This window comes from Sander vitreus, chromosome 1 (genome assembly GCF_031162955.1).
Source record: "Sander vitreus isolate 19-12246 chromosome 1, sanVit1, whole genome shotgun sequence".
NCBI classification, from domain to species: domain Eukaryota; kingdom Metazoa; phylum Chordata; class Actinopteri; order Perciformes; family Percidae; genus Sander; species Sander vitreus.
Window position 1 is genome coordinate 28,585 of NC_135855.1, and position 24,956 is coordinate 53,540.

General features: G+C 41.0%; 1 protein-coding gene across 1 annotated transcript in view; it reads left to right on the plus strand.

Annotated features, from left to right (window-relative positions):
- Positions 1 to 4,131: 4,131 nt before the first annotated feature.
- The window catches only part of mapk8ip1b (mitogen-activated protein kinase 8 interacting protein 1b), a 62,017-nt gene continuing 41,192 nt past the window's right edge, over positions 4,132 to 24,956 (plus strand). Inside the window, exons 1-2 of the mRNA XM_078256376.1 lie at positions 4,132 to 4,208; positions 23,330 to 23,441. Coding sequence (XP_078112502.1) covers positions 4,132 to 4,208; positions 23,330 to 23,441 — 189 coding nt within the window. The remainder of the gene's footprint in view (positions 4,209 to 23,329; positions 23,442 to 24,956) is intronic.

Consider the following 24,956-nt stretch of genomic DNA (forward strand, 5'->3'; position numbering starts at 1 on the left):
CACATCCAGGAACTGTCTAGCTATAAGAACAAGGTAGCGATGGAGTTTTTCACACTATCGTTATGCCTGAGCCGGCAAAAAATAAGCAGAAAGCTAGGAAAGCATTGGTAGAGGAACAGAGAAAGTGGAAATAGCAGACTGACCGAGAGAGGAGTCAGACACGACTAAACATAGGAGCTGCCAAATATCTATTCTGAAGCTGTAGGGGGGGGCTCTATAGAGAAACCGGCGAGCAAAAAGCCAGAAAACAGCGAAGAAATGGCCAACTGCACAGCGCCCCTTTAACAGTGCAACTAAATAGCAGGCTGGTCAGCACACACAAGACAGCTCTGAGGATAATAGGGAGGAAAGAGTCCAAGCCTATACAAGCTGTTAGAAAACAAGCAAAAAGAATCACTGCAGACTCTCTACACCCTGTCTTTCCTGGATCACACGCCTAAATATGACTCAGAATACAACTTAAATTCACAATTACTCAGTGACTCCAAACCAAACAACAATAACGGAATGACTCAGCTCTCCAACTGATCAGCTGATTGTCAAAAGGGTGTGACGATACGCCATGTACCAAGACCAATTAACACACCTCCACTATATATATATATATATATATATATATATATACACAGTTGTGTTCAAAATAATAGCAGTGGGATTTAAAAAAGTGAAGAATGCTCAAAATCCTTAGAATAGCTTTTAATTCCATAATATCAATGCATTGGGAACACTGCACATTCAATTCCAAATCAAAACATGACCAAAAGTGATCAAGTTTGTGTTCTACCTTTACAGAAAGTGAAGAAAAAGGAATATTAGGCTGTTCAAAAAAATAGCAGTATTTGCATGTTTCTTTACAAACTCAAACATTTACTGTATAAACTGAAAAATGTCTCAAGGGTTTGCTTTACTTTGAATCACTGCACTAATATTTAGTTGCATAACCATTATTTCTGAGAACTTCTTCACATCTGTGTTGCATGGAGTCGACCAACTTCTGGCACCTGTGAACAGGTATTCCAGCCCAGGACCATTGAACTACATTCCACAATTCCTCTGTATTACTGGGTTTTGCCTCAGAAACAGCATTTGTGATGTCACCCCACAAGTTTTCTATGGGATTGAGGTCTGGGGATTGGGCTGGCCACTCCATAACATCAATCTTGTTCATCTGGAACCAAGACTTTGCTCGCTTACTGGTGTGTTTTGGGTCATTGTCTTGTTGAAAGACCCATTTCAAAGGCATTTCCTCTTCAGCATAAGGCAACATGACGTACTGAAGTATTTAGTATTTTGATGTATTGAAACTGATCCATGATCCCTGGTATGCGATAAATAGGCCCAACACCACAGTATGAGAAACATTACCATAACATGATTTTTGCATCACCATGCTTTACTGTCTTCACAGTGTACTGTGGCTTGAATTCAGTGCATGGGGGTCGTCGGACAAACTGTCTGCGCCCCCTAGACCCAAACAGAACAATTTAGCTCTCATCAGTCCACTGAATGTTGCTCCATTTCTCCTTTGGCCAGTCAATGTGTCCTTTGGCAAATTTCAACCTATTCAGTCTTTACTTCAGCAATGGGACTTTGCGGGGGCTTCTAGCTGATAGCTTAGCTTCACATAGCCTTCTTCTGATCGCAACAGTACTCACAGGTAACTTTAAGTCTTCTTTGATTTTCCTGGAGCTGATCATTGGTTGAGCCTTTTCCAGTTTGGCTATTCTTCAATCCATTCGAATGGTAGTTGACTGTTTTTTCCCACGTCGTTCAGGCTTTGGATGCCATTTCAATGCATTTGAAATAATTCTGGCTGAGCAGCCTATACTTTTCTGCACTTCTTTATATGTTTTCCCCTCTCCAATCAACTTTTTAATCAAAGTCCGCTGTTCCTCAGAGCAATGTCTGGAACGACCCATTTTGCTGAGTATTTCAGTGTGAAATGCACTATAACCAGCATGCACAACATTTGCTTCCTTCGTTCCTTAAATATGGGCCATAATTGACACCTGTTTCTTCACAGAATCAATCACCTCACTAATTGAACACAACACTGCTATTATTTTGAACATGCCCCTTTCAATTACAGATTCAATTACACAGAATGAGCAGCATGTACGTCATAACTGTTGGGTCTGTTGGTTTTCTAGGACTCTACAACACTACTAGGAAATGATTTGCCATGTAGAAATATCACTTCTACCAAGGAATTTGATTTATGAGGTTAGTGATGTTGGACTGCTATTATTTTGAACACAACTGTGTATATATATATATATATATATATATATATATATATATGTGTGTGTGTGTGTGTGTGTGTGTGTGTGTGTGTGTTTATAATGACTCTACATTTCCTCTCAATATCAATATATTTATGCACCATTTGTCTAAAAAGTTAATATCTAAATCCTAATGTTGGCTCCAAACATTAGGGGAGGACTCTGAAGAAGCTTTCAGGCTTCCTTCCTCTCCTGCACTCAAGTAGCTTTTTATAAGTTGCCATGTTAACTTCTTGGTTGCAGGAACCATTGCACCAGGAGTTAAGGATCTTCCACTTAATCTTCTCAAAGAGCTGCAACTACAACATTTATTTCCATCATGTATTAATGGGTGTGTTATTGTCTGGATGAATGGATGAGTTGTTCTGTCTCTAATTTGTCCTCAAATGTCTTGTTTTGTCCACAACTCAAAGATCTTCAGTTTCCTGTCCCAAAGGAGAGAAGACACTAGAACATATTCACATTTAACAAGCTGACATCACACAAGTTTACCTTGTAGTAGAACCCCCCCCCCCGATAGACTATTGTTCCTCAGCTTATAGTAGAGGAATTACCTCTAGAATTACTGTATTATAGTACAGGAGAAGCTGGCAGGCAGTTTGGACTTCCATTAGCTGTTTAAGTGTAATTACTAATGTTAACTAGCATTTTAGTGATCAATAATTAGCCTGTGCCTATGTTATCTCCTTACATATACCTACGCTCTCCGTCTCTGCTAGATTGGGAATGATTGAGATTTCTCTTGGCACAGCTACCAGAAGACTTCCAACTTTCAGACAGGTTGCTCACGTCACATCTACGTCTTCAAGCTCAGTTGGAGGCTGCTCAGTAACGCTCAGCCATCACCGGAAAAGTGCTTCTAATATCCTTCACCGGTCTCCGCCCAGAGACACGGGATCTGTTGGTCCATTATATATACAGTCTATGGGTAGGAACCATAAGAACTATATAAAAAAAATATGAATGTATCTCTGCAACTTATAGGTTAATTGTTGTTTTGTGGGGGGAAATAAGTCAAGACTAGCCTCTGCACACCTGGCAGCTTCCTGTGATTTTAACGACAGGAGTTTTTAAACTTTTACATTTTATTTAAAACACAACTGGACATTTATTTCATACCTAACTTCTTGTCATGTTGTAAATGCCTATACCAGTTTGCAGATCTACACTTCCTGGTTCAGATTAAACTACTGCACTATTGTTTAAAGATGTAGTGGACATTTCAGGTGCCCTCACAAGTTTTCTCTTTCAAAAAAGTTTAGTTAAAATTTTTCGGATCATCTTCCCGCTTACGTTTTTTGACTGATGGACTCTAATGTCTATGTTTTGATGTCTCTGCATCCCTACATCTCAAAACACCAAAACATTGGCAGTTGAATGTTGATGAAAAAAAATAAAAACTAATGAAAGTCCCCCAAATATTGAAAGATAAGTATGTCAAGCTGTATGAGGATTAAAATAAAAATTATGCAAAAGGCATGTCAAATTGTTCTGTTTGATGCAGCCTTTAAAAACACAGCATCATTGCTAGCACAACACTCAGTTTACAATATGCTAATGCTGTGCAGTTGAACCATGTTTATTAACTTATTTTTAAATTCTGATCGAGATTTCCAGATTTATAAAGATGACACAACCATTGTTGTTCAAATATAGGCCTACATAACACATTTTTCAAATCCTGCAAAGTAAGGCCTATCAATATTATTTAGTAATTAAAGAGTTCAACTGAGTTGCTATTTTTCCCATAGTCTTTGAAGGCAGCACCCTATCGCAGCATCGGCGGACTTCAGGTGTCTCTGCTGGGCGTCCGTACAGCGGAGCCAATGAGGAATAAGAACGGGGCGGCATGGCGGACAGAGAGAAGAGGAAAGCCAGTCCGCCGTCTGGCCGCAACATCCAGGTGAACTCCTCGGCCACCTTTAGGTAAGCGACCCGGTGAAGGGAGCCTGGGAAGGGGGGGCGAGTTGCCCGGTGTGGCCGAGTCTGTGGATGAGCCAGCGAGGTTCTGCAGAGCAAAGGTGCTGATGCTGGCTGATCGGAGCCGCTGCAGCTGCGTTTGGCAGCGCTCAGCTTTGCGGATTGAAGTCGCAATGTGTCGTGGAGTCGCATGTTTTGGGTTTGGGCGTGTCTGCTCCCGGAGGACCGAGACGAGCGGGAGCAAGAGTCTGCTCCCTGCATCTACAAGAACCATATTCTTAAATATGTCGCATACATTTTGGTAATCTGCTCCAAACAGAAATCCTTGTAACAACTGTATAGCGGTTTTACGAGTTGCAGTCTTTGGCTTATTGCCTGCTTTATGGTATTTCTTCCTTACAACAATATGCTTTTACTGAAGGATAGTTTTCCTCTACAATAGCTGTATTTGATTTGTCACAAAAATATAGAGTTTTGTTTTGATATCTCTATAGTTAGCCTACATGACCTGTAACTAAAGGGACATGTTGCAAACCAACCAGAGGGAGCCTATCTATGTATATAGGTACTCGTTGCAAAGCAGTGACTAACAGTGTTTATAGTGCACATTAATGATTGTATATATTCATCTCCTATCATCACTAAACAGGTTATTAGAGAAACTTGTGTGTACAGGACTCATAGGTGAGTTTAACAGCAACCTTATCAGAGCTGTATCATCACTCCTTTGTTTAGTATTGATACAGGCTGTTATGTTAGGATTTGGCCTTTTTGCAGCAAACTTTTAGCAGAAACATTTTTAATAATATTTTATAATAGGCCTACATTTTGACCAATATAGTTCTTTTTTGAAAGGGCAAATTAAACATGGTGGCTTGGGAAAAAGAATAATGTGTTGGCTGCTGTATTATATAGCTTTGATTTTTGTAATATAGAAACTGCATATTTGTCTAATAAATGAATAGTGGCTATATTGTCCATTATAGTCACAGTCCCTACCACATAATTAACTTATGGCAATTTTCCCAATTAGTTACTATGAAGTTATTTATTCAGTGAAATATTTATTATTGTCTGGTTATAGTATTTTCTGCCCAGACCAAAAAAGCAGCCTGAATATGTGGGCTCTGGGAACTTGTGATGGGCTTTTTTGTATCTGAATTATTAGAAATGAGTTGCATACAACATGATAGTTAAGTCGATATGAAAATACTGTTGCGGAGCTAGATAACCCCGACTTCAGGTAGGTGATCAGTCAGAGCTAATTCAACCTGCAGAACAGGTCAAATCAACATGTTGGAGAGCTGAGCAGGGTGAGGGATTAGCTGCATGCTGTTGACATGCTTTTACACTCAAGGTGTCACACACACACACACACGCCCACACACACACACACACACACACATACACGCATGCACATGCACACACACACACACACGCCCACACACACACACATACACACAAGCACGCGCAAACACACACACACGCCCACACACACACGCCCACACACACACGCACGCATGCACGTATGCATGCACACGCGCACACACGCGCGCGCACACACACACACACACACACACACACACACACACACACACACACACACCCCAAGAGACTCCATACAATGTTACCTGAGGACAAACTGTGATTCTTCAGTGGCATGACTGGGTGGATGGAGGTCTGTGATCAATATACCCCAGTGAGACAGCAACACCACCCCCCCAACCGCCAGGCTCAGTCTGTCCCTGTCTCATAGGTCAGCTGCAAACAGGGGGATCCACAACCATCTTTCTTCACATTTTTATCACAGTGGCATCAGAGTCGCTCTAGCAGTGTTTGATTTGTCTGACAGAAATTTTTTTTACCTGTAAATACGATTTCTTTTCAGTGTCTGTCTCAAAGTTTTATATATATATATATGGGCCTAATGACATAAGCAAAAACCAGACAAAATAGATTACAGAAGCAACAAAAGAACTATTAAAATACTAACAAATGATGTCAGCTGTTTTTTAAACAGTTAAAAAGACAGTTAAGAAAATGATCAACTCCTGGCTTTAAATTAAAATCAGGAGACTGAACTGTGTTGATTGATATTTCAGAGTTGTGTCGGCTTCAGTTAATTCTCACCATTGTCGTTGGCCCAGTCCCACAGCAGCCATATGTTGGCATGTTTCCGTCCGTCACCCCCCCTGCCTCCACACACTGTGGTCGAATCCTCTGTCTCTCCACAACCTGACTGAGATACAGGAGCAGCTCACATTCAAATCTAGATTAAGTCCTAAGGTTCTTTAGCTTTTCATGCCAGTGACCCCATTTTGAGGACCCTAAAATGTTTTTGTTCATTGTCGGTAGAGAGTTTATAAGTTGTCATATGAGAGTTAGTACTACATATTTCTGTATTGTTTTCAACAGTATGGAGGTAACAGCAAATATATATATATATAGGTCATGATGGCGTGCAGTTTATATATTCACTGACTGTGAGCAATGACGACAAAGTTAAAAATAGTGCTTTAGTGACATTTCTCAGGTTCACATCTGTGAAGTGCTGCTAATGGCTGAAAACTGCATTTGACCATCAGTGGCAGAGACTGTTCAAACCTTCGGATAACAGCAGATTACACTGACTAACATGTCCTCACAGATATGAAATAAAACACTGAGGATGTCACACAATGTAGTATACAAAATCATGAAAGGAATGCTGTGTTGCAAACTATTCTAAACTATACTATAGTATATCTAAACTGATCAAATTTACCAATTTATTTTCTAAACTGGGTTTACTGATCAGCTATGCTATAATATTTAATTCTAGCCCAAACATCTGGATTTGGGAGATGAACTCATCCAGGACATCCCTGCTGTCTGTTTTTCTGTTTAAGTGTTGTTTTGTATGTGTTTTGGTGGTATTTTGGTGGCTAATTTAATTGAAGCTAAGCTTGACCGCTAAAGCCTGACTTATATAGCATAGGCCTATATTTATGTGAACTGTACCTTTTAAATGATTTTGCACTGCATTGATCATATGTGGCACAACAGGGCGTAGCAGGAGATTCTATCACTGTGTGTGTGTGTGTGTGTGTGTGTGTGTGCTTGTTTTACTATATTCGTGGGGTCCAAAAACCAGGGAATACAGTATACTTGTGGGGTCTGCACAGCCTTGTGAGGCCCAAAATGCTGGACCCCACAAGGTTAAAGGGGTGATAGAATGCAAAACCGATTTTACCTTGTCATAGTTGAATAATGACAGTTTAGTGGGTAACTAGGACATACATAGAACCTCAAAATACCATTGACACCTCTTTCCTCTGCAAATCTCACAATTTGAAACTGGCTCTGAAAACCAGCAAATCTCAACGAGCTGCCTAGTTGACGTCAACTCGGCGGCTCCTCCTCATTTGGCTCTAGTCTCTCTCTTTGTCATGCCAAACATTTACATAGGCTACACCACTGATCTGAGGTCAGCTTAGTCTTCTGAATAGGTCGCGCAGATCTCAGAAATTGTTCATTGTTCATCTGCTATTTTACCACTAAATTCACTTCTGAGACGTTTTTATGTAAGAAATCAACTATGTAAAGGTCAAATATGGGCCGTTTTACAAAAATTGATGGCTAATTGCAAATTTTGTCCAACTGTGTGTCGGAGTTCAGCGGCCGGTGCTGCCCGTGTTGCTGCCGCCCGGCCTGCTTGTTACGCTAGCAATCTCTTACCACATGTTCCAGTTAATCTTATAATGTGTGTAATTATAATGTGTTGAGTTATTTAAACAAATGATCGGGGAAATAAATGCCTCTTGTCCTCGAGTCTCATTGATAGAACCTGCGGCTGGATGGAGCTCTATCAATGAGAGCTAGCTAGCCTCCTCTTAGAATTCCTCTGAAATTCACAAAAATGCATTAAATTGAAATCGGGACCATTTTTAGCTTTATAAGACCTTGGGGTAGATGTTATATAAGTGGCGTGACGAAATTCAAACTGTAAATATACTCTAATTACGCCGAAAATGAAGCTAACTAGGCTGCAATCTGTACACATAGGATTGAAGGGACAGTCGCAGCTAACGAAACCCCTAATGTTCACAAAAATTCATGAAATTGAAATCGGGACCATTGTTAGCTTTATAAGACCTTGGGGTAGATGTTATATAAGTGGCGTGACGAAATTCAAACTGTAAATATAACTACTCTAGTTATGCCGTGGAGCTCCACGGAGCCCCAAGTATTCCAGTAGTCCAGTACCCAGGGAAACGGTGACTTTCACTGGGTATGGAGGTTTCCGCTTTCTCATCAGACTGTGTGGAGCTCCTAAAGTCCGACACGTCTTACCAAATTTGCAATTAGCCATCAATTTTCGTAAAACGGCCCATATTTGAGCTTTATATAGTATTTCTCGCTTAAAAAAGTCTCAGAAGTGAATTTAATAACGAAATAGCCTGACAAACAATGTATAACTTTGCAGTGTCTGAAATATGAGACCTGCTGTCTCGTCTCCATTGTGTTTCTATGGGGTTCGCTCCACCAATCAGCGTGCAGCTCATCTAAATATTCATGAGCATACCATATTTGGAAGAAAAGCTCTTGTTCCAAATAGAGCCATATTCACAGGGTAGTTAAGGGCCTAATAAAATAGCATTCGGGGAATTTTCAGCCCAACCAATGTTCCATCCCCTATTAGGAGACCTTAAGGAACAGTGTGAAATACCCTATATAACCATTCTATCACCCCTTTAAAGGGATGTTTGAGGGTTAAGACTTGGTTGTAGGATTAGGGTTAGAATTAGGGTATGGTTAGGGTGAGGGTAAGGGTTAAGGTTAGGCATTTAGTTGTTGTGGGTTAGGGTGGGTTAGGGTTAGTGTGTTAGTGTGTGTGTGTGTGTGTGTGTGTGTGTGTGTGTGTGTGTGTGTGTGTGTGTGTGTGTGTGTTAAATGTCAGTTATGGTTTATTATTCCTAGGAATAATAAAGGAATGTATTTTTGAACATACGATGCATTTAGTTTTGTCTTTTAATGGATGATGATGATCTCTCTCTCTCTCTCTGTCCCTCTCTCTGTCTCTCTCTCTCTCTCTCTCTGTCTCTCTCTCTCGCTCTCTCTGTCTCTCTCTCTCTCTGTCTCTCTCTCTTTCTGTCTCTCCCTCTCTGTCTCTCTCTCTCTCTCTCTCGCTCTCTCTCTCTCTTTCTCTGTCTCTCTCTGGCTCTCTGTCTCTCTCTCTCGCTCTCTGTCTCTCTCTCTCTCGCTCTCTGTCTCTCTCTCTGTTTCTCCCTCTTTCTTTTCTTTTCTCTTTTTGTTAAGCTTCCAAACTGACGTGACTCTGCTGATAAGATCTTCTCAGGCAGATGGATTCACAGGGTGTGGGATGTGAAAAGGATGTGAGTGAAAAAGGCGGGGGGGGGGGAAGAAGATTTTGAAGTGTCAGTTTCCCTGATTCACTGCATCCGTCTTTCATGGACTTTGATGTTTTCTGGGGGACAGTTATTGCTCTGGTTGCAGTTCCCCCACGCTCATTATTTACTGCTGTCGCTCAATTCTGCTGACACAGCACGTTCCACCTAATGGCACCTCCCCTCTGCTTATACAGTACATGTATGTACTCTCTCTCTCTCTCTCGCTCTCTCTCTCTCTCTCTCTCTTAAAGACAGGCCTTTTATTCCTATTTTTCTCACAAGTATTTATTATTTTTTTAGACACTTCCCTGTATTTTGATCGACTCTCATTTTAATATGCTCTGGATGCTGGTAAAGATGAACAAAAATTTGAACTCTCCTCACATTTTGTGTAAGGATATATAAATGACTGAGCATATTTGTTTTTTATTTTTTTCAAATGAGCATTAAACAATTTTTGGACAGTAAATCACGGACCCTCAGAGTGGGTGTTTCCTATGGTTGACTGACAGCTGAGAGCCTGTGTTGCTAGGAGATGTACTGCCCATTTCTGTGGATCATTTTTTAAATTGGTGTTAAGCTGCAGTTAGTGAAACTCACTTAAATGCCTGCCAGGAAAAGGAGAAATGATGTCCTACCAGCTGCTAGAAGGCTTTTGATGTGAAATGTCTGTGCAGGAAGTGTTGAGTAATATTCTGAGTAGCTTACCAGCAAATTTAATTAGTGCTGTGGAAATATATATTATGCTGAATTTATGGTGGAGGAAATATTGAGTTTGCATCAACAGAAAACTAAAGCAGAACAGATCAGGAGAAAAGGAGACGTTGTATAGTACAAAAAATATTAATAATAAAATAATATGATTTTTAAGAAATGTAGGGGACATTAGGAATAGAGGCCTATCTATAATATACATTTCAAAATATAGGGCTGGTTCTCCCTAGTTGAGATACATAAAGTACTGCAACCAATTATTATTTTCATTATCAGTTACTGCTATTGATTTTTTGGTTATCTTTCAATGAATCATGTCAGAGTGTCACAATGTGGGTGTTCTGTGTGTTTTATAGCATTTTTATCTTTTCTCTATACGCTGTGATGTCACGTGTAAGGGGAAGCGTTGAAGCTCTTTGTGTGTGTGTGTGTGTGTGTGTGTGTGTGTGTGTGTGTGTGTGTGTGTGTGTGTGTTCCATAGGTTCTGGCCAGTTGCCGAGATCATGCTGTATGAACATATGACTGTGTATTGGCAGCTCAGAGTGCAGAAAAACCTTGACCTTTCTGAAGGAATGGTTGAAGCCTGGGTTTTGGTTTTCCAAAACACAACTGAACTGCCGAATGAAATCCTTTTGCTGTTATTTGAGCTGCATTCATTCATTTGTGGCCACTTGGGGATAGAGAAAAATCAAATCAAGTTGACAGACAGATACTGTACATTGAAATGGCATAACGTCGCTATAGCTTATTGTATCAGACAATTGCCTTGTTATATGTCCAGCTGACACAAAAGTAATATGATCAAAACACTAGTCATTTTTTGTGCAAATGTAAGTCCAATATCTTCCCCTTTTTAGCTCTGATTTGGTCTTCTCCAACTCATAAATATCTAGCCGTTTAGCCACTCTCTTCACTAGTTAGTCACTAACTTTGTCTGTTTTCCATTTGGAACAGGACAGGTAGGTGAGGTTGATGAGAGCGGAGTTGTGTGCCAGAAAACAAAAACAAAAACTTACAGGACGGTAAAGTGTTCAAACAACCTTAACTGCGGAGTTGGCTAATCATTTTATTATATCATACAAAAATATTGATTAGTGCAGCTTCAGCAGTCTCTTTAAAGCCCAGTGGCTCTTGCTTTCAGCTAAATCAGCACAGGTGAACTGAGATACACCTCTTTTGGTGGCACCTAAATACAGTGTTATTGCCCACATACAGTGCATATGCTTTGGCCTTTAAGATGCTGGTAGGAGGTTTTAAGGTCAGCAGGGTTGACATGGATAATGGACTGTACAGTTCACTGCAGTTGCACACAATTCCACACATATTGATTTTGAAACAAAGCTTACCTACCTGCCTAAAGAGGCAAAGACTAACACAGGTTAAAGGATTATTCTGGTTTAATCCAAGTTTGACATTATTTTTGTAGGTTTAGCCATCACTTCTGTCGGCAGTAATAACATTGTACTCATCAAGTTAATGGCTACAATCTGGGAACAGTGCCCTGTTGGACTTTCAACAGGAACATTATTACCCAAAGTATATGCTGTAAACATCCATCACAGTTTACAGACCGACTTCCTGGATCAGATTCACCCACCACAATTACCGTAGTTATGAGCATTCAATTTTCTAGCAAAATGTGCAATGCAAAAATTTGACGCAATTTTCAGTTTTACCTCAAAATAAGTGGTTTAGATTGTGTGGACAAACTGTTCACCTGGTCTTCTGACTGCTTGTGTTTTATGCCTTGTCTGGCATCTTTTTTAGCAATGGCGCCGTGTTGCCAGACCTTAGCAATTACTCTGGGAGAGTGCTATATTATCTTAACTGATAGAGATAAGAAAATAAAACCAAAAGACCCAAGTTGTGATAAACCGAATTATTCCTTAAGAGGATGAATGAAGAGAGAGAGAGAGAGAGAGAGAGAGTGAGAGTGAGAGAGAGAGAGAGAGAAGGGAAAATTAGAAGTCTTGATCAATGGGGCTTCATGAATAGTTGAGCACAACTGTGTTTTACAGAGAGAGAGAGAAAAAATGAGAGAGAGAGAGAATATGATACGTATATATAGAGAGTGTATGTTTGTTCTTTTGCTTTGGCATTTTTTTGTCATGCCAAAACAGAGAGAAAGAGAATTATATAACACTACTTCTCTGTGGCAGATTCAGCTCCTCTGCTTTAAATAATTCCCCCCCCCCCCCCTATTCCTCTATCCCTCTGTCCTCTGGATGAGCGGCAGCAGCAGCAGGGCTCTAAGTCGGATGCCTCTCCCATCGACCTGGAGGAGCAGCACCCCTCCTCCCTCTCCTCCGGCTATCTTCCTGCTCGCTCCTCCCTCTCCAGAGCCCTCCCTCCTTCCTTCACTTTCTAACCCCCTTGCTCCCTCTCCTCCTCCTCCTCTCCCCTCAGCTGTAGATGCCCTCCTCACTTACACTATGGACTCGGGAGGGGAAGGAGAAGAGGGTTGGATGGAGGACCAGTGGGAGAAATGGTAGGGCATCTCTCTCATTCTTCCCTGTGCGTTTTATTTCTACTAGCATGCAGCAACATGGCTGTGTGTGACCTTGCGAGCATGGAACTGCTAACATGCCTTTTTCTTGCAATATTTGTTGTCTCCTAGCATCTCAAAGCTCAGGACAGGCATGCCCTTGAAGGAGAGCGGATGCATTTGGCCGTGTGAATGATTGTATCTAAAGAAGAGAGGGAGAGCGTGCAGCAGAGTTTTCTGGTTTATGTTGACCAGAAATAGGACCAGAGAAGCCAGAGAGGAGACCACACTTCACACTTTATGCTTGGCTGTGTGTGTTTTTGTTGTGACAGCAATGCCGATGTAGGAGATGCGCTGTTTGGGTGATTTGTTCCTTCGGAGTTTGTTTTCATTCAGCGGATGATGAAGTAGGGGGGTTGGGGTATGGGACGGTCCTGAGCCTTGTCCTGGTGCTGCATATGTACATACAAATATGCGGGTGGAAATCTAATTCAGTTTTTCACATTATTTATTTATTTATTTTTTACCTGGGGGGAATTAGTTCTATAATTAGCAGCTCATTCCCATTTTCTCTTCACCTTCTAATGTGGGAAGCATTTTTATCATCTGTTTTCATCACAGCATAACCTTGTTCCACTGTAAACTACAAAACAGGGTCTTTTTTTGTAACAACCTGTGGGTTTGTAGGAACATAAAATTCTGGTGAAAATCAGAAATTAACTGATCTACTCCTTTTTTATCTCAGTAATTTTCCGTGAAAATCTGTTAAAACAAAAAACGACGACACTTATCTATAGTTGACCTTGCGTGCTACTTGTGAACAAAAACAGCAGTCAACATTTGCAAGCAAGCGGTACGTAAATACACTGCTGTTGGGTCATAGCTGGATTCAGATAAAGACTAATGAGCTGCCCAGGCCCATCATGGCCTGAGCGTCGTGCTGTCCTTCATTAACACAAGCAGAGAGGCAGGACGAGGAGGCACAAACAAGCCCCCTCCCCCCAGGAGTTTTTCCCAAATCCTGAGCGAAACAAACTGAATCATCTATCCTGCAGTGTTGTTGCCCTCTGGTGTGTCTTTTAACATGTTAGTCTGTGATGTCACATTTCTGAAGGGACATTTTGAAACCTGCACTCACAGAGCCCAAATAAAATCCTATTTACTGTAACTAAAACTGGGGTAGTGGGCGAAAGATCGTACATGCTGACAATGGGATCAAAATCATTGAATAGCACATCAATTAATAATATCTTTCCTAGGGAAGACAACTCGAGTCTGAAGACAATAACTCAAAACAACCAATGAGACTCCGACATCTAGTGGAAAAGAATATAGACACTTAAAGAAATGTTTAGGATCTTCTCAGGTGACTTAGATTTCCTGCAGCTGGTATTGAGCATCTATTGGAGAACTACATCTTAAGTTGTGTCTGCAGTGGCCTCAGCATTGTGCTCTGCTTTTTACATGTTACATGAGGACTCTTACACATTTGCATGCTGTATTATAAGTCACTTTGAGTGTAGTCTCGCATTGCCAGACCTTCCTTCACAGAGCTGCGGAGGAGGGTCTGGCTAGTCCACACAGCATTCTGGGATGGGACAAAAGCATGCTCTGGTTTATTGGCATTTCTTTAAACCAATCACAATCATCTTGGGCAGCGCTAAGCGCCGGACGGAGCAAAGGTGCCTCTGCTAAATAGCCTCAGGAAGGAACTTGTTTTGGTGGAACATGTGTACGTTCAAAAGTAGTTTTAGTCGTGCAACAGAAAACTCAGATTGTACAGATAGTCTAGCTAGCTGTCTGGATTTACCCTGCAGAGATCTGAGGAGCAGTTAACCATAGTCCTCACAAATCCACCGGAGATTAGAACGCCAACACAGAGACAGAGGAAGGGGATGGACATCCGGCGGCACCGGAACAATCACGTTAATGAAACGTCGTTGATATAGACTACTTTGAGTCTAAACAGAAACACCTGAGCACAGTAGCATCTTCTGTCCTGATGGATGTTCTTCACTCTTGGCAATAAAACATGATTAACATTTTAATAGTTATGCTTAGGCAACACCAAACACTTAAGATCAAGTCAGAGTTGAGTTTAAAAAAAACTAAAAACCAAGTTAACATGTGACACTAAGATGCAAACCTCTCTCTGGTGTCCTGAGCTTTGTGTACCTAAACATCCACTCCAACCTTAACCTTACTTTTGTTCTGTACAAAAACAACACCTCATGAATTGGGAAAACAATTGAACATAATATAGGCAGCATCTACATTTCCTCAAGAACTTTGTTGGCAGAGCAAATTAACAGTATAAAGACGTTTTCTGTAGGAGACAGGGCTGGTCCAACATATTTCACTCAATTCTTGACATCATTTGACATAAAAAAAAAACTGTATAGTGTTGAAGTTAAAAAAGTTAAAACATTGGTGATGTTTTAGAGCAATATACTTTTAGGTAAAAAAATGTAACTTATTTTATGTAAACTGCTGTGAGACTGAGTGACACTGAAAGTGAGCCGAAAATGATTGTTTCCATACTGATTAAGCCTAATCAGTATTTGACTGCCTCACCCCAACCCTAGCTTCTAAAGAATTGAATAAGTCACGTCTGTTATTTAGCATAAAGGTAGAAGATCTAGAAGACCTATTGTTTAATCAACTTTGAGAGCCATCCCCTGTTGGGCCAGACTTGATTAGGACAAAGAATGAGTATTCCTGTAGTTTGGAAACAATTGACACCGACTTGGTAGGATCCTGTGACCGGGTGTGGCCTCAAGACACATGGATTGGGAACTTACACCATTTCTTTTGAGAGACATCTGACCAATAGGGAAAGATTTAATTTGAGGAACCACCCCTCAACTTCTTTGGGATAAATTTGGAATCCTGAGAATGATTCGGGGCTGATTGATGTAATTCCTGAAGAGGAAGCATGTCATTTCAGTCCACTGCTGGCAGTGTTGTTTAATGTTTTATTGTTGTATGACTGTTGTTTGAATGTGTCTCCCGAATGGGGAGGCATGTTTTTGCAGTCCACTGCTTGCAGTGTTTTATTGATGTATTGTTTTGTCATGTCACAAGACTGTTTTTATGTGACTCCATCAAGGAGAAACATATTCAGTCCGCTGTTAGCTGCAATGTAACATTTGTTTTCTGTCTTGTCATTTTCATCATGTTGTTTATTAAAGCTTTTTGCTTAACTTTCAATTGGGCCAAGCCTCTCCTTCCTCCTCAGAAATCAAAAGATCACGTCTTTTTAGTTTTTCTTAACAATAGCTGATATTACAACTTTTTTTTAGCAATTCCCCTGAGATGACTGGATGCTCTTTAGGGTCCTGTGAGTAACTGTCACAGTGATAATATCGGTGTCAGCCTGTTGTTTCTATGGTCCAAATGATTTGCTGCGTCTCACTTTCAGTGATGATGACGTAGATGTGTCACAGGGATCTCATGGCCTAGACAGCCCAGCCAGTCTGCTGAGTCAGCCTGCATTGATCACTGAGGGTGCTGGGAGTTTGTGAGTAAGATGATGGGTGTAAGTCGTACAGGAATACAATCCCAGAAGAGACTAACAGAGATATTTAGGGTTCTGGATTTTCTAAGTCAATTGGATGTTTTTGTATGCGTGCCGATTATTTTCATAATAAGACAGAGCATATTAGAGCATCTCGGTGGCCTAGGGGGTCAAGTATATCATGTGACTGCAATGGACTGCAATTTGTTAGATGTGACCCCCCCCTCTCTCCTTTCTCGATAAAGGGCAAAATGCCCAAATGCTAATTGTAAAAGTCAGCGTGAAGAGTTTTAGGAGGACACTGTTGCTGCGGTAAAGTCTCAACAGGCATTTAGGGTATCTTCCCACTCACAATTCCACACCTGAGGCTGTTTCCTGAGAGTTTGCAACTTTTGTGAAATGGTATGGACGCTACCGTCAACTTAGACAGATAGTCCATAAAAGCATCTCTGTGTGTATTATTTTGTCCACCCCATTTAGATCAGTGGGGATATGCTAAATAATAGAAGCACCACACTAAAGTTTCAACCAAAACATTATAACCTTCATGAAAGTAGAATTTATGTAGGCTATACTGGTGGAATTCTACGTAGAATGGGACTGCCCAAAAGTTTTCAAAACTTTGGTTCAGTTCACAGCTGCAGTGCTGCTGGCTTGGCTGGATGCTCTTTGATTAAACTTGATTAACATTGTTGTGGGTGGGAGGCAGGTGAAAAAAAAAATTAGTTTACAATATTGAGTTTGCACTATTTCAGATTCTGAAAATTACGTATTTCGATGAAGATTCTTACGTCTTTTGTGACTGTGTCCTTTCTTTTGAAATTACATATAAATTAAGCATTTTAAACATAAATTAGTATTAAAGGGGTAATTGAGTGATTATATAGGGTATTTCACACTGTTCCTTAAGGTCTCCTAATAGGGGATGTAACATTGGTTGGGCTGAAAATTGCCCGAATGCTATTTTATTAGGCCCTTAACTACCCTGTGAATATGGCTGTATTTGGAACAAGAGCTTTTCTTCCAAATATGGTATGCTCATTAATATTTAGATGAGCTGCGCGCTGATTGGTTTGAGAGAACCCCATAGAAACACACTGGAGACAAGACAGCAGGTCTCATATTTCAGACACTGCAAAGTTATACATTGTTTGTCTGCTATTTCGTTATTAAATTCACTTTTGAGACTTTTTTATGCGAGAAATCAACTATATAAAGCTCAAATATGGGCCGTTTTACGAAAATTGATGGCTAATTGCAAATTTGGTAAGACGTGTCAGACTTTAGGAGCTCCACACAGTCTGACGAGAAAACGGTAACCTCCATACCCAATGAAAGTCACCGGTTCTGGGTTACTGGACGACCGGGGCTCGGGGCTCCGCAGAGCTCCGCGGAGCTGGCTGGCTGCCAGCTGCCGGCATAACTAGAGTTTGAATTTCGTCACGCCACTTACATAACATCTACCTCAAGGTCTTATAAAGTTAACAATGGTGTCCGATTTCAATTTAATGAATTTTTGTGAACATTAGGGATTTTGTTAGCTGCTGCTGTCCCTTCAATCCTATGTGTACAGATAGCAGCTAGTTAGCTTCACTTTCGGGCATAATTTGAGTATATTTACAGTTTGAATTTTGTCACGCCACTTATATAACATATACCCCAAGGTCTTATAAAGTTAACAATGGTGTCCGATTTCAATTTAATGCATTTTTGTGAACATTAGGGATTTTGTTAGCTGCTACTGTCCCTTCAATCCTATCAATCGCGGGTAGCTGCAGGCCCTGGAGCTCCATCAGGGCCTCGGCATTTTGTAGTCCAGTAACCCAGAAACGGTGACTTTGCGCAGGTATGGAGCGCCACGGACGTCCCTTCGTGACGGATATCCAGCTAGCTCACAGCGAGCCGGAGTCTATGAAGTAGGACACGCCGGGTGGCGAGGCAGCACCGGCCGCTGTCACGTAGCCTGCTGAGCTGCTGCTGAACTGCGACACACAGTCGGACAGAATTTGCAATTAGTCATCAATTTTCGTAAAACTGCCCATATTTGACCTCTACATAGTTGATTTCTCGCATAAAAAAGTCTCAGAAGTGAATTTAGTAATTAAATAGCGGCCCTCTGGAGATCTGCGTGACCTAGCTAGATTCAGAAGACTAAGCTGACCTCAGGTCAGTGGTGTAGTCTATGCAAATGTTGGGGCGTGACAAAGACTAGGAGTTGAGATGCTTACGTCAACGTTTAGCTTTGTTGAGATTCGCCCGTTTTCAGCGGCAGTTTCAAAATTTGAGATTTGCAGAGAATAGGGGTATCATTTTGAGCTTCTATGTATGTCCTATTTACCCACCGTCGTTATTCAACTATGACAAGGTAAAATCGGTTTTGCATTCTATCACCCCTTTAAACAGATGTTTGCTATGATATGGACATTGGCTAACAAATTAAATTTCATCACATTCACTTGTATTGCTTAAATATATCGTGACCACTTAATGTTGCTGTCAGGAATGAAAAGTGTCCACTACTGTGGAAACTAAAAAGAGATCAAATACCCAGTTATCATGTATTTAAATTGAGAAAACAATATCACCAGCATCTGTGATAGGTTTTCACACCATGACTGTGATGTGACTGTACAGCCTGTATGATGTGAGCGTATCCTACCCCATGATGTCTGAGCCTTGATGTGTGACAACATAGTTTGGTTTATATTATACACTCTGTTGGTTTCTATGGGGTCTGCATCCCTCTTTACCCACAATTCACTGCAGCAAAGGGGTCACCCTGTAGTGTCCAGGTGGTTTATCTCCCGGCACTTAATTTTCTCCTCCCTCCCTCCCTCCCTCCATTTATTTTAGTCCCGATGACTCTCTCCATTCTCTCACTGTCCTCTGCCTCTATTTGCACTATCCTCTGGGTGTAATCTATAGTCGTGACATCATCCTCTCACCTCCTGTTTATCACTCTTTTTGACTCCCCTCCCCCTTTCGTCCTTGTAAAGCACCAATTAAAGATCAAAAACATGCAATTCAGGGTCAAAATAATGATATACTTATGGCTGACTGGCTCTAAATGGCATGCAGTCTTTCCTTTTCCTATCCTTTTATTTCCTTTACTGTCTTTTCTCTCCTCTTTTCTACTCCACCATTCTCCTCCTTCCTGTAAGTGATGTTGATAATGGGGACTCCCAGGAGCATATTGATTTTGTTCCTCTCCCAAGCATCTGTCTGTGTTGTTATAAATTATATTTGTAGTGAACTGATAAGCTTACAGTTTTTGTTATTCACAAGCGGAGCAGTGTCCCCAGACTAAAGCCTGCAATGTAATTCAGATGGAACAGAAACAAAAGTTCAGATGGTGTCTTTAGCCACATGTTGTTCCTTAGTGCTGGCCATGCCTGGTAGGTAAATGCAAGAATAGTTGGAGACATATTAGCAGAACTGATGTGCTTGAATGATAACCATGCTATCATTCAATGCGCATCTCCTTACAATTATGCAAATTCAGTAAAATGTTAATAGTCTAATTAAAAGATTGGAAATAAGAATAAAGAACCCCAATGACTGTGAATGCTTCAGTCATTCTTTATTTTGCCTGTCAATAAATCCCATACAAGGACCAAAACCAACAATGCATTAAAGGGGCTATAGAATGATTATATAGCAGTCCCTCCAGAAAAACGTGATTATGCGATCGCATAATGCAATGCATAATCAGCCAATGTCTGCATATATTATGCGGGGGCCACATTTTTTCAAATGCGCCACACTTTCGCCGCATAAATTGCAGATTTTCGCGCAAAATGTGGGGCTTGCATTATTTCCTAATCCCCACATTTTCGTTGCAAAAAAAGTCACATATATCTTAGCAGAAAGTTGAAAAATGTTGCGTTTACGTCACGCAAGAGCAGCTATTTTCCCCTGTTGCCATGGGAACGTTATGAAGTGACGTAATTATGCGACGTAAACATCATCAAAAAGCTGCAAACCCCCCGATGAAGCCATGATGCAACCACAGTTTTTGCAAGTTCCCGCAATTTCATCGCATAAAATTGCATAACTATCCCGCATATTCCATCACATTTTTTAAGAAAACGTGCTGCATAATCAAGAAAAAAAAAACTCTGCATTTTTCTGGAAGGACTGATATAGGTTATTTCACACTGTTCCTTAAGGTCTCCTAATAGGGTTTGTTACATTGGTTGGGCTGAAAATGGCCCGGGTGCTGTGCGCACTAATGCAACCCTGTGAAATAGCCCTTGAACGAAACAAGAGGTTTTCTCCCTTATATGGTATGCTCATGAATATTTAGATGAGCTGCGCGCTGATTGGTTGGTTTACAACGAGCGACGCACACACACACACACACACACACACACACACACAGCCCCTCCCCTCTGTGCACACCTTGTCTCCATGTTCATGGGCCAGTATTCAGCGGCAGCAGCTCCAGCGCCACACCGCCCATTGCAAGTCTCTGCGCCACTGCGTTAGATCCACAAGTCCCGCTCCACTGTCCGATATCTACTCGTTCTAAACCCTTTTCTCTGGGCCAGTATTCCTTTGTACAGCCTGGAACACTGCATTTATGACCGTGGTTCATTTTCACTATCCTTGAAAAACTTACAAACTTTCTTCTTTCTAAAGTACACAGCTCTCACACACACTCATGTGTGAGAGCTACATGACCTACATTCCGAACACCAGCTGGTCTCAGACCAGTGGTCTGTAGCTATGTAGATTTTGGGGCATAACAAAGGTACAGATCAGAGTCAATTAAGGTACAGCCACCCACCGAATTGTCTTTATTCAACTATTACAAGGTAAACTCGGTTTTGCATTATATCACCCCTTTAAAGATTTTTCAGAACAAACACGAATAACAAGGCATGACTCCTTCAGGGAATGATATTAAAGATTTACAAAGAATATGTTTACAGCATTTTCTCTCTAACTGGGACGTTTTGGGTCCGATTTGCAGGGGTTGCTGTGAACAAAGTACACACGGAGATACACTGGTAAGAGCTAATTACGGTTAACCATGTATCAGCTAATTTAAATAGCTCACGTTACTGTAACAGTTAACTTCATTTAATATTGTATGGGACGTTTTCTTTTGCGGGGTGAAAATATTTCACCGAAACAAGTTCCTTTCCGAGAACATTTAGCAGAGCCACCGTCACTGCGTCTGGAGCTTAGCGCCACCCAAGACAATTGTGATTGGTTTAAAGAAATGCAAACAACCCAGAGTGTTTCTTTCTCCTATCCCAGAATGTATGTGTGGTGTAGCCAGACCTTACTCCACAGCACGGTGGAGATAGGTCTGGCAATGCGAGACAAGCAGCTACATTACATTGCATTTTAGGTGGATGGCAAATTACAAACGACCTAAAAAGTTTATGCCGCTGCAGCTTTCTCAGTTGGAGCAATCCTCCAACTGACAAAGCTGCAGCGGCATTAACTTTTTTTTTTCTCAGTAAAGGTCTGTGATTCCACTAGGTGATTTCTTAATGTCAGTACTACTACTACAGGAACTGAGGGAGAGACGGCTTTGCTCAGCTAACAAGAATTAATATGTGAAAAGCGCTACGCATTGTCATTCATGACAGAAGCATGCCAAAGAGAGATCAGGAGTATTCTCATTTCAGATCCAATATTCCCTAGCTTGCCGCCTCTTTCTTTCTCTTTCTACCTTTCCATCCTTCAGCCGTCTCCTGCTTCCTTCAGGGTGTCATTATAGAGGTAAACAGATGCTTCTACGCTGGCTATTTAACTCCCATACCCATATTCCAACACATGATGGCTAAAGATGGCTAAAGATGGCATAATTTTGCAAGAGGAGACCGCTGCAGTGTCGGTGTAGCCAGAAATGACATTAGCATCATGCAACAACAGGGGGATCATAGCGCTCCAAGTTCACCAGGTTTCTCTGGCAGCTTGCTTTTATGCTCCTTGTGATCACTGCCATCTTCTCTTTCCTCTTTCTAATAACATTTCCCTGCTCTCTGACTCTGTCTGTTATGCCCAGGAGGCTGCAGGGTAAAGAGATAAAAGGCGGACATAATTACAGATGGGGAAAAGTGAAGCTTTGTTTACTGGAAGCTAATTGAATCCTGCCACAGACAGCAGGACAGCATTTCCATGCCTGACACTGAAATGATGGCCAGGGTTGCTCTAAGAGCAATAAATCATGTTCTTCATTGCAAAATATAAATGTCCCTCCTGATAGTTTTTAATGTCCATTGACACTTGGATGAAAAACCAGTAAATTAAGGAGTTATGTGCCTCCATGTACACTCGACAACCAGAACTGCCACAATGTGTTGATATGCTGGTAAAAAACTGATGCAGATACTGATGCTGTGTAATGAGAAGGTTGTTCAGCTTTGGAAGAGGCTTGCCGTGAATGAGTACCTTGTATGATTAGCTGTTTTGTTGACTTAAACATTTTCCGGTATTGTTGGTTAGATATATCAATAGGCCTGATTTGTCAATATTTCTGGTCCCCAGATTATGAATTTTTTTGGTATCCCTGGTCCATTGCCCAGCACCACTGTCATGTCAGCTTTCCCACAATTAAATAACCATTTGCATTTTGCATAATTTCAGACTCTGCACTCTGGAAAAGTACCTCAGAAACATTTTGTTCTGTCATTGAGTTAGGGCTAGCTCAGTCTTCTTACAAGCCTGTGATTTTTGTTCTCTCAGGTTGAGCTGCCATCTGTGATGTTACATTTCCAACTACCACTATGATTCAGTCTTCTCATCACTGTCGGTTTTTACTGTAGCTTTATACAGACTGCTACTGCTTAACCAGCCAGTGACTTTTATTTTTTGTCATCCTGCCTGTACTTGAGAAGAATCTCAACTTGCTTTTACAAACATAGCAGATGGAAATATATAATTCGGTCAACAAAAGATTTTGAGATGTACTGCAGCTTTGGACGCGTGCTAAAGGATTAACATTCATTTTTTTTTTCTTCTCTCATCTCCTCCCCTTCTCACTCTAATCCTCCCCGTCAACCAGGTTGACCCATGACATCAGCCTGGATGAGTTTGAAGATGACGACCTGTCAGAGATTACAGAGATAACAGATGAGTGTGGGATGAGCCTCAACTGCAATGGCCCAGATATAAAGGTAAGTGGCCTCCATAAAGAGGTACTTGAACTCATTAAATAAGTCCTATATTCTAACAAAAAAGTCTTACATTTTTTGAGCGGTTATATGTAACTAATGACCTGGTGTGTGTCTGTGAAGGTTATTTTAATCAACAGTAAACCTCCTACTTCTTCTTTCCCAGCTACACATAAGGAAAAATGGTTTTAACTCAGCAGCTTCTCAAAAAGAACTGCTGCTCTGATTGGAAGCAAGGGGAGGATTCAGTTCGAGCTGTTTGGTTGAGTGTTGTAAAATTACCAATAATGTTAAGACATTGGACACTGTGCAGTGCAGACTCACATTCTGGACAAGTGAGAGCAGATAGTTTCCCTCATCAGGAAAGGATTGTGTCCTTAGATCTAGAGGTATCCAAACATGGCGGCTCATTCTTTTTAAGTTTAGTTTCCTTTTTTGGTGTCCATACACAGAGGTGTAGCATAGGTTTACATCATCAAAGTGCGCCAGGCAGGGGGAAAGTGCCATTGTTTGCAATCTGCCTATTCACAAATCTGGTAGCCCCAATACTGCTGACATTCAAACGTTCTCCCTGCCAAGATTGTGGTATGATTTGGAGGTGATACTGTATAGTTTTGGGAACTCTGAGTCTTGTGTGTTGTTTTCAGGGTACATCAGCTCTCATCTCATTGGTTGCACTGGGAAAGATTCTGACAAACAAGTAGGATTGGGCATCGAGAACCAATTCCTGCTTGGAATCGTTTCAAAAATTACGATTAGAGTAGAATCATTTCTTTATTGGAATCGTTTGCAATCGTTTGGAGGATTTGGTTTCAAATCCGATCATCGCTTCCCAATTTCATATGCGCAAGTTTTGGTTTCTGAAGCGGCCAGGCGCTTGTTGTGTTGCAGCCTTGGAGCACAGTAAGCAGCGCTCTAGTATGGCTTTATTTTACATTGAAAAAGCCCTGTAAAACTGTAAACCACTATTGACTCAAAATAAAACTTTCCTCTTATTTGTGAAAATAGGCATGTGACCCATTTCAACTCCACCCCTAAAAGAATCGAAATTGAGAATTGATAAGAACCGGAATCGAAAGGAAGAATCACAATTGGAATCACAATTGTTAAAATCCAAACGATGCCCAACCCTACAAACAAGGTCAAAGTTACTACTGATGTTGAGGTGCAAACAGTCAGGTTGTGCTGATGCAAGGTTTAGTGTCTTTTCTCAATATTTCACGTCAGAACAAGACTGCTGCTGGTCTTGACTTATGTCATGTGTATGGGGACATAGGTTATGTGTATAGCTCTGCCAAGCTGATTGCTCATCCACATGAATGAAAGGGAAATATAATACTATATCTGAATACAGCTCTCAAAGGACTTTTAAATGTATTGGACAGAAATAGTTAAAATTGGCATAATAACATGTATGATGTAATGCAATTCCTCATAGTCAAAGTAATTCATTTCCAGAACACATAAAGCCATCATTCTGTTTTTACTAGTTTCCTAAGTTAACATTTTCAGAAAACA